Consider the following 11,765-nt stretch of genomic DNA (forward strand, 5'->3'; position numbering starts at 1 on the left):
AGCTACGTTACGATTTGGCAACATCTAATAATATTACAAAGATACATTTTAGGGCTATATGTGTTATCACCATGGGACATTTAAGACCAGAGTCGATATTGATTTATATCTCTGCCTTCTGGCTTCGTCAGAAAATGCAGGAAACGATAAGGACAGGTCTTTTCAAAACAAAATGAATCCCATTGTATGAATCAAAACATATGTTTGGATATATATAGCCTCCGTGGCATTTCTATTGGGTCTAACGGCGCGTGAATGACAACGTATCAACACTATAACCTGATAGATAGTGTTAAATAGAGTCGAAAAAGCCACTTTAGTACCATCATTCATGTATCTAAATTAATAGCCCATGCAAAGAAAATATGAATACATTTCAAACAGATAACCTCAGATATCATGCATTTCCGCCATTCCAATCACACACACACACACGCACACACACACACACACACACACACACACACACACACACACACACACACACACACACACACACACACACACACACACACACACACACACACACACACACACACACACACACACACACACACACACACACACACACACACACACACACTCTCTCTCTCTCTCTCTCTCTCTCTCTCTCTCTCTCTCTCTCTCTGTGGACTGTGACTGATGATTGATCATTATGCAATACTACATTGTTTGCAGTCTATTTAGCTTCGGCTTTTATTTTAGAATTGTTTCATTTTTCGTCCGTTCCAATGTGTCATGTTGTCAGCTGCAGACTGACAGATCTACGGGAACATTGTATTCTGTGTCGCCTAGCCCAGCGCACTGGCAGTGTTAACCACGCAGGCCAGGCTTGTGATCACTGGCGTCTTGTCTGTTGACGTGATCCCTGCCTAATGGTCCGGTCAACCAGGCTGCACCACGGAACAAAGACTACAACACTGACTCGAGAAATCCCAACACTTCCTCAACACTAGACTATGGCATCCATCCGACACAGCTAGCTACGGGAAACTGAATAACACCGATAACAATTAAGTAACAAACATAAACTATTTTGTTTTACTCTGACTGAGAAGTAGAACTGTCACTATTCATCTATTCGATTCTCACATTACTCGAGGGCAATGGCTGGGATGTTACTTTTGGATAAAAGGGACACAAGAACAGGGGAAATTGAATTACGTCACATTAATTCGTATTTGAGAATTTGATTCTGCCGAAAAAGCCAAGCATGATGTGATTTAGAATTCTACGCTTTAATAAGCGTATAATGAATCCTGGTTTTACCCTAATAAGTTGGTCCAAATATGTCCTTTTATCGATGTGTTATGAAATATTTTAGTCCTATATTTGAGTCATTTTAATTCTTTAGGCCTACGTGTAGTATTATAATTAATTTGTTCTTTAGAATAACTCATATGTAACGGTTGAATAAAGACCGGGTCATCTATTTACGTGTTTTGTTTTTGTTATGCATGAGTGAGTGTATACAAAAGATGATCACACGTCATTCATTTTGATATCCAGTCATAGGCCTATTTAAACAACATGTAGGCTTTGACAAACAAAAATATGGAAAAGGCAAATAGTTGGTTGTAGTTTTAATCCTTTAATATAGTACGAAATGTAACCAAACATTTTTTTGCAAACTAAATTTTACATACTAGCGCATTTCTCCATAAATACCGATCATTTCTAACCCTTTACATGCAGATAAATATGGAAAATTTTGCTATTTACATGTAGGTAATAGTTCCTTGACATTATCAAGGTAATGAACAAATAGTTGTTATATTTTATCACGAAGGCCTACATAAACAGACGACACGGAGTTTCAGACTTTCACTATACACGATTTATCGACATGACATTAACTAACAGCAATGGTAAGTACTGTGCTACTCCAACTGGACCGTAGACGAAATGTTTCACCAAATACAAAAGCACATTAATAGACTAATAGTCGGTAAGGTCGATATAGTGGAGACGGTAGTTATACTTAGTAATTCACATTTGGTACACATCAACTACAACATTCTGTTCAATCAACACTAGTCATCGCAATATTATTGGTAAAACCATTTCATTTTCCATATATCTAGGGACCACATTTGCACAAATCCGTTAAACTGTTATATAAGTATTTACAAAATAAAATATTACATTTTTGAACTGGGAATCTTTATGTACAACAGAAACCAAATCAGGCCACGACCCGCAGATAGCATGCATTGAGATCTCTTGTGTGCAGTCTTTCAAAAAAACAGTCAGGAAAAAAGCCGTTAACTTGGTAGCTGGCTTTGCACCTTGTCCATGCATCACTCTCTCTCTCTTAACCAAACATTTTGGCTTCCTCCTTTTTTTCTCGGTCGTCGCGTTATAGGCTGACTTTCAAAGTCTTTGACTCCAGTCCTATTTCTGCAGGCTTTGTGAAAATATTTTACACGTACCATTCATTAAAATTTGACGACAGCGTGGTGTGGTGACTGGTCGTGTGGTGTACTGTCGAGGCTGCCGGTGATATGGAACTGGAATTATGGTTCTCTGTGGACGGAGACACGATGGTGGGCGGCGTGGACGATTCGTACCCGGAACTGGCCGCTGGCGACGGTTGAGGTCCTTGCGTGGTAGCCTCGTGAACCTGCAAGATAGTGTTAAACAATACTTAACATTTTACAGTGTAGAAATCATAGACTGGCATGCTTTCTAGAAATATGCAGGCTTCCAGTTTGATTCTTAATTGTGAGTATAATAAATAATAATAGCCTGTTCACGATAAACCACTTTAAATGTCCAGACATTAAAATGCATGATGCAATGTTTTGGATATGACAACAGAGAGGCTCTATGAAGGAAGACACAACAGGTATTTGCATTTGCTGCATGGCGTCTCCCTGCTGTTTCTGTGTTCGTGTTTGCTGGAATGTAGGCTATTGCAATTTTATGCATGCACTTTCATTCTCGAAATGCTGTAGGAATTAAAAAATATATACATTATAAATAAAATGGAATATAACATGTAAAAGTAAACCCCATATGTACCTTCATGTGTTTCCGCAGAGAGCTGGGATGTGTGTAGGACTTGTCGCACATCTTGCAGAGATAAGGCTTGTCAGATGTATGGACGTGCATGTGTTTCTTCCGGTCGCTGCTGTTAGCAAACCGCCTGTCGCAGCCATCAAACTCACACTTGAAAGGCTTCTCACCTAAACAAATATATATATATATAGATATATATATTTAGATTTTTTTTTTAAATGTTACACAATGAAATATATAAATACGTACATATTCCAATTTAACATGAACATTTCAGTGTGGTGGGGGAATTTAGGCTACCACCACATTGAACACGACAAAACATTATCTTCAGGTATATTACAGCATTCGTTTTTTTTTAACCAAAATATATGAAATTGCTGTAAGCTATGTATTCATGAATATGTTGTTGTGATGCCATGTTTACTCGTGCCGCTAAGATAAACAACGCAACAGCATGTCACATTGTCCAATTTCACAACCTATTGAATTCTCACAGGCACAGAATAGAAACACTAGGCTGTAGTGGCACATGACTAAATAAAGCAATTTGGTATTATATGAACAATAGTATTTAAACAAACATAATCAAAACATTGAACTTATAGTAGCATAACATGTATTACGCAAACGGCTTTTGGAGTGGATATTGTGATCGTTTGATTCTTACCTGTGTGAGTCCTCTTGTGGATCTTCAGGTTCTCCGATCGGGCAAACACTTTTCCACAGCCGGGGAAGGGACATGGGAATGGTTTCTCTCCGGTGTGCACTCTGATATGATTTACCAGTTTGTACTTGGCTTTAAATGGTTTTCCTTCTCTGACGCACTCTTCCCAGAAGCAGATATGGTTAGACTGCTCCGGTCCCCCGACATGCTCCACTGTCAGGTGGGTCACGAGCTCGTGCATCGTGCTGAAAGTTTTGTTGCAAGCCTTTTTGGGGTTCGACAACTGTTCGGGCTCGACCCACTTACAGATGAGCTCTTGTTTGATGGGCTGCCTCATGTATCGGAAAAAGGCCCCTGCCCCGTGGTGAGCCGCCATGTTCATGTTCATAGGGCCATAGCCATGCAACTGGGAGGAGGCGTAGTGGTCGGAGCGGGGGCTCGTAACGTGGGCATACTGGTCAGCCCGGCCGTACATGTCCCCAGTAAAGCCAAGGCGCATCTGGCTGTTGACGACATTAGATGACGCATGGCTGGCGGCTTGCTCGTGGAGTCCCGGGAAGAGCAGGTGCCCGGTGGCATCAGAGTGTCCATGTGGCCCTGCAAAACTTCCCGCTGCGGAGGCAAACAGGCTGTGCTGCGCGCTGGTTGCGTCTCCGAAGCCCCGGTTTCTGAAGAGAAAGTCCCGGGTGGAGTTGAATGCTGCCGTGGAGTAGGAGCTGACGTGGGTTGGGTGGTGGTGGTGACCCAGAGCGGCAGCAGCATAGCCGGGAGCCTGGGAGGAGAACGCCGTCTGGCCGGAGCTAAGGTCGTGGGAGCTGTGGTTGATTTTAAATGCGCCCATCCCGTCTGCGAATGGATTTATCCCCAAAGCCACTTCTCGTTCTGTTACTTCGCCTGTTGAGTGATGCCTTGAGGAGCCAAACGTAGTGACTCCTATGGTGGGGTACTGGGGTCCTGCGTCCAGCAGCATCTTCCGTCAGTCTACAACTCAATGAGGCAACTGAGAGCAGGAATTAAAAATCATGCACAGATATTCTTCTGACCTCTATACCTCTATATCTCTGCGTTCTGCATGCAAAAAAAATATCTAGCGGACTTTACTGAGCTGAGCAAACTCCAATCCACATATGTTCTATTTACCTAAAACAAGATAGGAATGTTTCCTGTTCTTCCTCTCATCCGATCCACACGCGAATCACGGAGGCTACAATATTGTATTTTGCGGTTTCTCTTCCTGTGGCGAAACTTTCACCTCCCCAGTCAAGCGGTGAGCAGTAGACTGATAGTCGCAATCATTCCTGCAGATAAATGAATTGAAAAGACAACACAGTCCACCCCTGATGAATGGGGAGGAAGGGTTTGGGTGGGGGGGTGGGGGGGCAACATGTGACCCGGTACTCAGACACTCATTGGAGGACGCCCTATCCCCCTACCAACGTTCACCCATCAAATAACAATCCGCGTGCCGTGGCCCCTCTCCTATTGGTCCGCGTGCATCATCAATCCCAGGTATTGTGAGATTGCTGACTGTGGTTTTGGTTAAACGGCTGAATAACACAAGAAAGAAAGTTGAGAAATATAAAAGCAACAATAGACGGTGTGAAAATGTAGACAGTCGTCGGCTTTTCAGTCACACTATACACTGCTAAAAGTCAAACGCGTGCATGTTCCTCTGCAACTAATGCATAGCAACAACCATTCTCTCCATGCAATATTAAAATACACTTTCTGCGAGCATTAAGTTGTGTGCAGATTCTGTTGTTGAGCATGGCCATTCGGCTGCACAAGAAGTCAATGTGTCGCTTAATACTGTTGTTGCGCAATCTTTCTCTGACAGCACAGAGACTGAGAGGCAGTATACTACAAACTCTTTGTTGTTGATCTGGGCCTTTTGTCTTCTTCATAGGACACAAGTTGAGGGCATGGCGGTGTCTTTGTTGATTTCCATGGCGATCTTTGGATTCAGTGAAATGTCCGGCGGATGAGAGGGGAACAGAAAAGAACACTCACCCCCCGCCCCCCCCCTCCTCTCTCCGTTCAAGTGTGAGTTAGGATTATACACAATATATTGCGTTTTTCTAACGTTACGTGGGAATCCTACAACATGACCCAAACGTCAATATGTGACAAGACATTAAACAATAACATAAGGCCACAATGACATGAAAATGTGACTAATAATAATCATACACGTACCATGATACAGGCGTGTACAACAATACAACTCATTGGTCAGATCAGATCGAATGTCATGTCAATGTTGAAAAACACTGAAGTTACAATCCCTAGGTACTCATCACGCCGTGTGCATACAGCCCCTCGTTTATGAAGCTGTCGTCGAAGTTTGCACTTCACGTGTTGCTATTTACACGTCAGGTGTTCTTTGTGACCATTAAAACATATAGGGCCTTGACTACAGTTGCCTGTGAACTCTATTCTGCAGCTTGCTCTCTCTCTCTCTCTCTCGCCCTCTCTCTCTCTCCCTCTCTCCCTCTCTCTTTCGCTCTCTCCCTCTCTCTCCCTCTCTCTCTCTCTCTCTCTCTCTCTCTCTCTCTCTCTCTCTCTCTCTCTCTCTCTCTCTCTCTCTCTCTCTCTCTCTCTCTCTCTCTCTCTCTCTCTCTCTCTCTCTCTCTCTCTCTCTCTCTCTCTCCTCCTCTCTCTCTCTCTCCTCTCCCTCTCTCTCTCCTCTCTCTCTCCCTCCCCCTCTCTCTCTCTCTCCCTCTCTCCTCTCCCTCCTCTCTCTCTCTCCTCTCTCTCTCCCTCCCTCTCTCTCTCCCTCCCTCCCTCTCTCTCCCTCCCCTCTCTCCCTCCCTCCTCTCTCTCTCTCCCTCTCTCTCCTTATCCCTCCCTCTCTCTCTCCCTCCTCTGTCTCTCCCTCCCTCTCTCTCTCCTCTCTCCTCTCTCTCTCTATCCCTCCTCTCTCTCTCTCTCTACCCTCTCTCCCTCTCTCCTCTCCCTCCCCCCTCTCTCTCTCTCTCTCTCTCTCTCTCTCTCTCTCTCTGTCTCTCTACCCTCTCTCCCTCTCTCCTTCTCCCTCCCTCTCTCTCTCTCTCTCTCTCTCTCTCTCCCTCTCTCTCTATACATTCCTGTTATTTTTGCAGAAGCCTCATAAAGGGAGCATTTGCAGTCAGGACTCTCACATCACCATTCTCACCTAAAACACACGCTGACAAGAGTGTCCCAAAAAGAATACAAAAAGTTATCATCATAAAGAAACATAATAATCCTTTATTTAAAATAATTATAATAATGATATCTCAAGCTCTCCTGTTTGAAAACTGGTAATAGCCTGCACTACCCTAACCTGTATGTAGAACGTTGTGGGTTGTCGAAGTTATCAAGTGGGATTTGCGGGGCTCGCTGCTGGAACCTCCGGCTGCTGGAGTTCAAAGCCACATGAACAGACGTGCCATATGAACCATTAAAATATCATCTTGACTGCCAGTTTCTGCTTCATACACTCCAGAGAGACAAACGTGAAGACAACAGAGTCTAGAGTTCTCAATCTTTTTCCGTGCAACTTTTAGCAAGTTTTTAAGTAGACTACCACAACACACACACAAATCTGGACGACCCTTCAACAGGTGGAAAACGGTCAGGATGACACGTGTGTCGAAGTGACTTTGAGAAAGGAAGAAATAAATTCTTCTAGGACTTCCAAACACATAAAAGGTGTCGGGGAACCCTCAAATAAACCAACAGAAAGCAAACATGGTTCATAGTTGAATCATACATGTTTATTTTGACTAATGTATCTGCCATAGGAAGTATCCGGTGATTGACGCATGCGTTGTTGACTGATTCGGAGAACCTCTACATCAGGGTGACCAATGATATGGATTCCATCAGTGGAGGCCTCTAAGTAAGTTATGGTCGATAAGACAGGCTAAAGGGCATTGCTTTGATCTAAACATAACATAACTGTGATGGTGATATTGTAATAGTGATATTTAAGTATATCATACGGTGTCTAACAACTGATTTTAATTGCGTTAAAATAGGCCTTATTCTGAAATGCATTTAATTTTAGATAGGCAATCTAATTCCGATTGGTGAAAGGCAAGTGCTACGAGTTATTTGTTACAAAATATGTATACAGTGTATGTATATAGCCTATAAACGCGTTACGCGTTTTGGGAATTGCAAGGATATGGTCTGGGCTTGGTCCCTATCCGTTTTCTTTCTAGTTGTTTACAAGAGAGCTCATCTTGGACCAGGAATAACTAAGTCTATATACATTACTGCAGTGTGTTCTCGAGATGCTTCTCTCTCTCTCTCTGCAGACTACAACAACCCTACACTAGGCACCGGGGTGGGAGAGGGGGGAGGGGGTGATTCCTACCCGAGTTAAGTGCACGTAAATTTAAGGTAAACCACTGTTTATGCACTATTCTCTATACACGCATTCTGACCTTGAATTTAAGCACGATAGTGGTATGCTATTAACCCCTCTATTCGTTTGGGGTTGGAGATCACAGATTTTAATGTGTTTTGGGGCTGTGTCTGCAGATATGCTGTATTCTGACTTTAAGTCCCTCTTAATTCCACCACTTTTACGTTGCGAAGAAACAATCAATAAGGTCGATCAACCTGTCGGTTTCAAGTGGAGCAACATGTACTTTCTTTATTCTGATAGAAATGACACCCTTCTTTCTCCATGTACTGTCCTTTACAGATAAGAGCTTTTGCTCAGAGCTGCTGGGTAAATGAGTAAATCTTTTCGGATCAGGAGATTGTAAATAGAAATGAAAATTATTTTAGATCTATTTTACCTTAAAATCACTAGAGACAAATGTGAAACCAGTGATATGGCAGAAAGCTGAAGCATATCAACGTATCACATTTTCCGCAGTGAAGTTCATGAGATGCTGGCCTTGTAACTTTCAGGGATGAAATGTGGAGAGCCAAGCTATAGGCTTCTGTAGACATGCGCAAATGGCGTACAGGGCCAAACATACATAGATGATTTATGGTTTCTAGAACGGTGTAATTGTATGCCCGACTTTTCACTGTATTTTTTTTAAACACTTGGTATCCCTTTAAATATTAAACAATATCAGTAGCCACCGTCAGTTCTATCAGTATACATTTGTAAATGTCACTTTAGTTGTTAGTTTCCTTACATTTAGCATCAAACAATTCCATCATTAGTTGACATTTCTTTCCTCTGTCACGTTCGTGTGGTTGATCCTGAGGATCGCTAGCAGTAGTGGATCATATTTGGCTTACCTATTACAAGTTGTTAAATAATTTATGATATGAAGCCTACTGCATTTGAATAATCATTTAACTTCAGACCACACGTAGCAGTTTAAACCTGGAGCCTGGCGCACGGTTCACGACGACTGGACAGTTGTCATCACAGCTCCATGATTAGCGAGGATTATTAGGGTACATTTAAAGGACTATTGATCAAACCCCATTGTACACTTTTTCCACTTTACAATAATATTTCATGGATTGAACATTTGAATTTGGCAGCTTCGGGATTAATCAAAACATTGTTTTGTTTTTATTCACCAATATATATCCTGCATAAAGACTCTCCAAAACAGTGTTTTAATGTATTATTAATAAATACTTTCCTAACCCGAAATAATATTCAAGATCAGATTATTTTTAAGTCTAACAATTGGTGCTGAAAAGGATCCTTAATATTCTGAACCGTTCTATCGTGAAGAAACACCACATTTAACGGGATGGCTTAACATAAATGTCCTGAAACTCATATTGAATGAAAACTCCACGAGAAAATATGTTGGCCAGCAAGTGGGAGGGGTTTCAGCGTGTTGAATTAAATGTATTCAGTGCCCGCAAGGGAACCACGCCTGCAAAGACCGTTACCCACCTGCATAAGGTAAGTCTGAATACCAACTACTGAGAGGTGCTGAGAAATGGCGTGCATAGGGAAGGTGCACATTTCCTAAGTCTGAATCAGACCCCTGAAGCAGAGGCCATTTCTTAATCATAGCCATGGTCACGTCGTATTTACTTATTTATGACGTGCTTGACGTGGCGTTGTCAATAGTGAATATGATTCTCAAGTGACGTGCATTTGCTTTGGTTCAGGTAACTGATACACACGCAGGAAGAAGTGAGGAGTGGTCCTCACATGGGTAGTTGGATGGGGGTGTCTAGCATTTTGAGCAGTGTGCAGTGTTCAGGAAGAAGTGAGGAGTGGTCCTCACATGGGTAGTTGGATGGGGGTGTCTAGCATTTTGAGCAGTGTGCAGTGTTCGGTAGGCTAGTACAAAAGTTGCCGATGTACTTCTTGCCTGCATGTTTTGAGACAACAAGAAAAGTCTAAAAAACGAAATCGAGCCAAAAAGTTACTCTAGCTGTACTTGTAATGGCCACTTTATTGAGATACTAACGCAATATTATTATTATTATTATTATTATTATTATTATTATTATTATTATTATTATTATTATTATTATTTTTTTATTTTTTTTATTTTTTTTACTGATACACTGATACTGATACACGAATTAAATCTGCGTGACACGCTGTCAAAAGAAATGAAGTCTTTACTGCCTCTGAAATACCCAACGCTCTCTGAGACAACAACCCAATGATTGACTGCTATGGACACTTTATAATCCGACTAATAGCGAAACAGATATACATGGGATATTTGACATGAATCTAATGGTAACGGTTTGACCCCTTTTTTGGGTCAATTCACAGAACAATTCCTATTTGTCTCCGACTGATTTGATTAAGATAAAGGGCACATGCTATTTATATTAAAATAATAGTATTTAAGTAACTGTGGATTAATATGCACTAATTTGTGCATGCATGGATTTACAAAATGTTGAAGTTGGAAGGGAAGAAAAAATATGCAACGCTTTAGTGGGGAGGACCCATGACAAAACATTTGATAATGGTGACTAATAGAAATGAATAACATAGAAGCAGTAAAATAGCGTTGGTGGAAATGTTAATGATATCACATCGCAGCTCAGTTCCTTTAATTATGTATCTGAATGTTTAGGTCTAGTGTAGGCTTAATGACATGCACAAAACACGACAGCATAGCAAATAGCACAGACGACCGGGCGACCAGTGGACGTTGTTAGTTTTTAAATATATATGTTTAGCTTTTTTTCCTATTGTATAATCACCAACTTTTACGCAAAATCAACTATTATGCATAAATTAACAAACTTACGCACAAACTTACGCAAACTTACGCATATGTCGACATGCTTAATACCCCAATGCTTACTACCAATAATTTCCCCTTTAAAATACATAATATGTATCATACATATTTAGTTTTCAGACATACATTCTTCAACACACACGTTATAGGTTTTTTTTTGTCCCCCGAGCAAACTTACAGCCTTCCTCCTAAAAATGGGATGTAACATCATGGATCTTCACGCATTGGTTAAAAAAAAGTCTTACGAGTGGAGAGGAAAAACGTGATTAACTCCCATCTTGTAACATAATAATTAAAAACATTCTAAATACGTTTTATGATTTAAGGTGAAGTCTAAAAGTAGTGTGGTCACTGGGTTGTTGATTTGATAGCAGTGAATTCTCAAGAAGATGAACTTTTATGTTTTCGACAGCCGTTTCCTTCACCAGTGGACGGCCCTCTCTCAGAGTATCATTGCCAAGTATAACTCATATTTTAGCAAGTCTTATTTTGGGCTTAAATCTCTACCACTCTTGCCTTTTTCTGCGCTGTTCATCAGGCGCCACCTCCCGTTCCCCTGAACCGCTCCCGTTCAGGGTCTCAATCCGACATGGCTCTGTTACGAAATTAGCCCGTATCATAACAACAGGTCGGTTCCATTACTTTTCCCCGGGACAATGGACGGCGTCGCCCCTATTCACTAATACACAGAAACCGATCCCGCGACGAAGAGGAGGAAGCGCAGTGAGCAAGGAGGGTTGTTGCGGTGCGGAGGACGTTTCTTTATCTTATCGTATCTTTTTTTGGCCTTTGAGTGATGCGTAAAAACTCCCCAACTCGGATAATTGCTTTCGAGAAAGGGACTAGTCTATGTTTGAAAATATTTTCGCTACTACCAAATTTTCTAACTGTACCTAAAGGCTACA

The 11,765-nt window shown here is 41.6% G+C and overlaps 1 protein-coding gene across 2 annotated transcripts; it reads right to left on the reverse strand.

Annotated features, from left to right (window-relative positions):
• Nucleotides 1-1,575: 1,575 nt before the first annotated feature.
• LOC118377587 (zinc finger protein ZIC 1) lies at nt 1,576-5,008 on the reverse strand. 2 transcript variants are annotated; one of them, XM_035764523.2, is made up of 4 exons: nt 4,829-5,008; nt 3,692-4,688; nt 3,025-3,188; nt 1,576-2,623 (listed from the first exon to the last, which is right to left on the reverse strand). In XM_035764523.2, exons 2-4 carry the CDS (start codon nt 4,656-4,658, stop codon nt 2,423-2,425), a joined length of 1,332 nt encoding a protein of 443 aa, XP_035620416.1. In that variant the 5' UTR covers nt 4,659-4,688; nt 4,829-5,008; the 3' UTR covers nt 1,576-2,422. The 2 variants fall into 2 exon arrangements, with proteins under 2 accessions (XP_035620416.1, XP_035620415.1); XM_035764522.2 differs by having other exon boundaries at nt 3,692-5,008.
• Between the last annotated feature and the right edge of the window lie 6,757 nt (nt 5,009-11,765).

The sequence above is a fragment of the Oncorhynchus keta genome, unplaced genomic scaffold (genome assembly GCF_023373465.1).
Source record: "Oncorhynchus keta strain PuntledgeMale-10-30-2019 unplaced genomic scaffold, Oket_V2 Un_scaffold_515_pilon_pilon, whole genome shotgun sequence".
Lineage (NCBI taxonomy): Eukaryota > Metazoa > Chordata > Actinopteri > Salmoniformes > Salmonidae > Oncorhynchus > Oncorhynchus keta.

What these genes read in the sequence shown, in the direction of transcription:
- LOC118377587 (XM_035764523.2), bottom strand. Translation starts at nt 4,658, where the DNA reads ATGCTGCTGGACGCAGGACCCCAGTACCCCACCATAGGAGTCACTACG. An exon ending in CCACAAGAGGACTCACACAG is followed by an intron (nt 3,189 to 3,691) that starts GTAAGAATCAAA and finishes ATATTTGTTTAG; the next exon opens with GTGAGAAGCCTTTCAAGTGT. An exon ending in CTCTGCGGAAACACATGAAG is followed by an intron (nt 2,624 to 3,024) that starts GTACATATGGGG and finishes ACTATCTTGCAG; the next exon opens with GTTCACGAGGCTACCACGCA.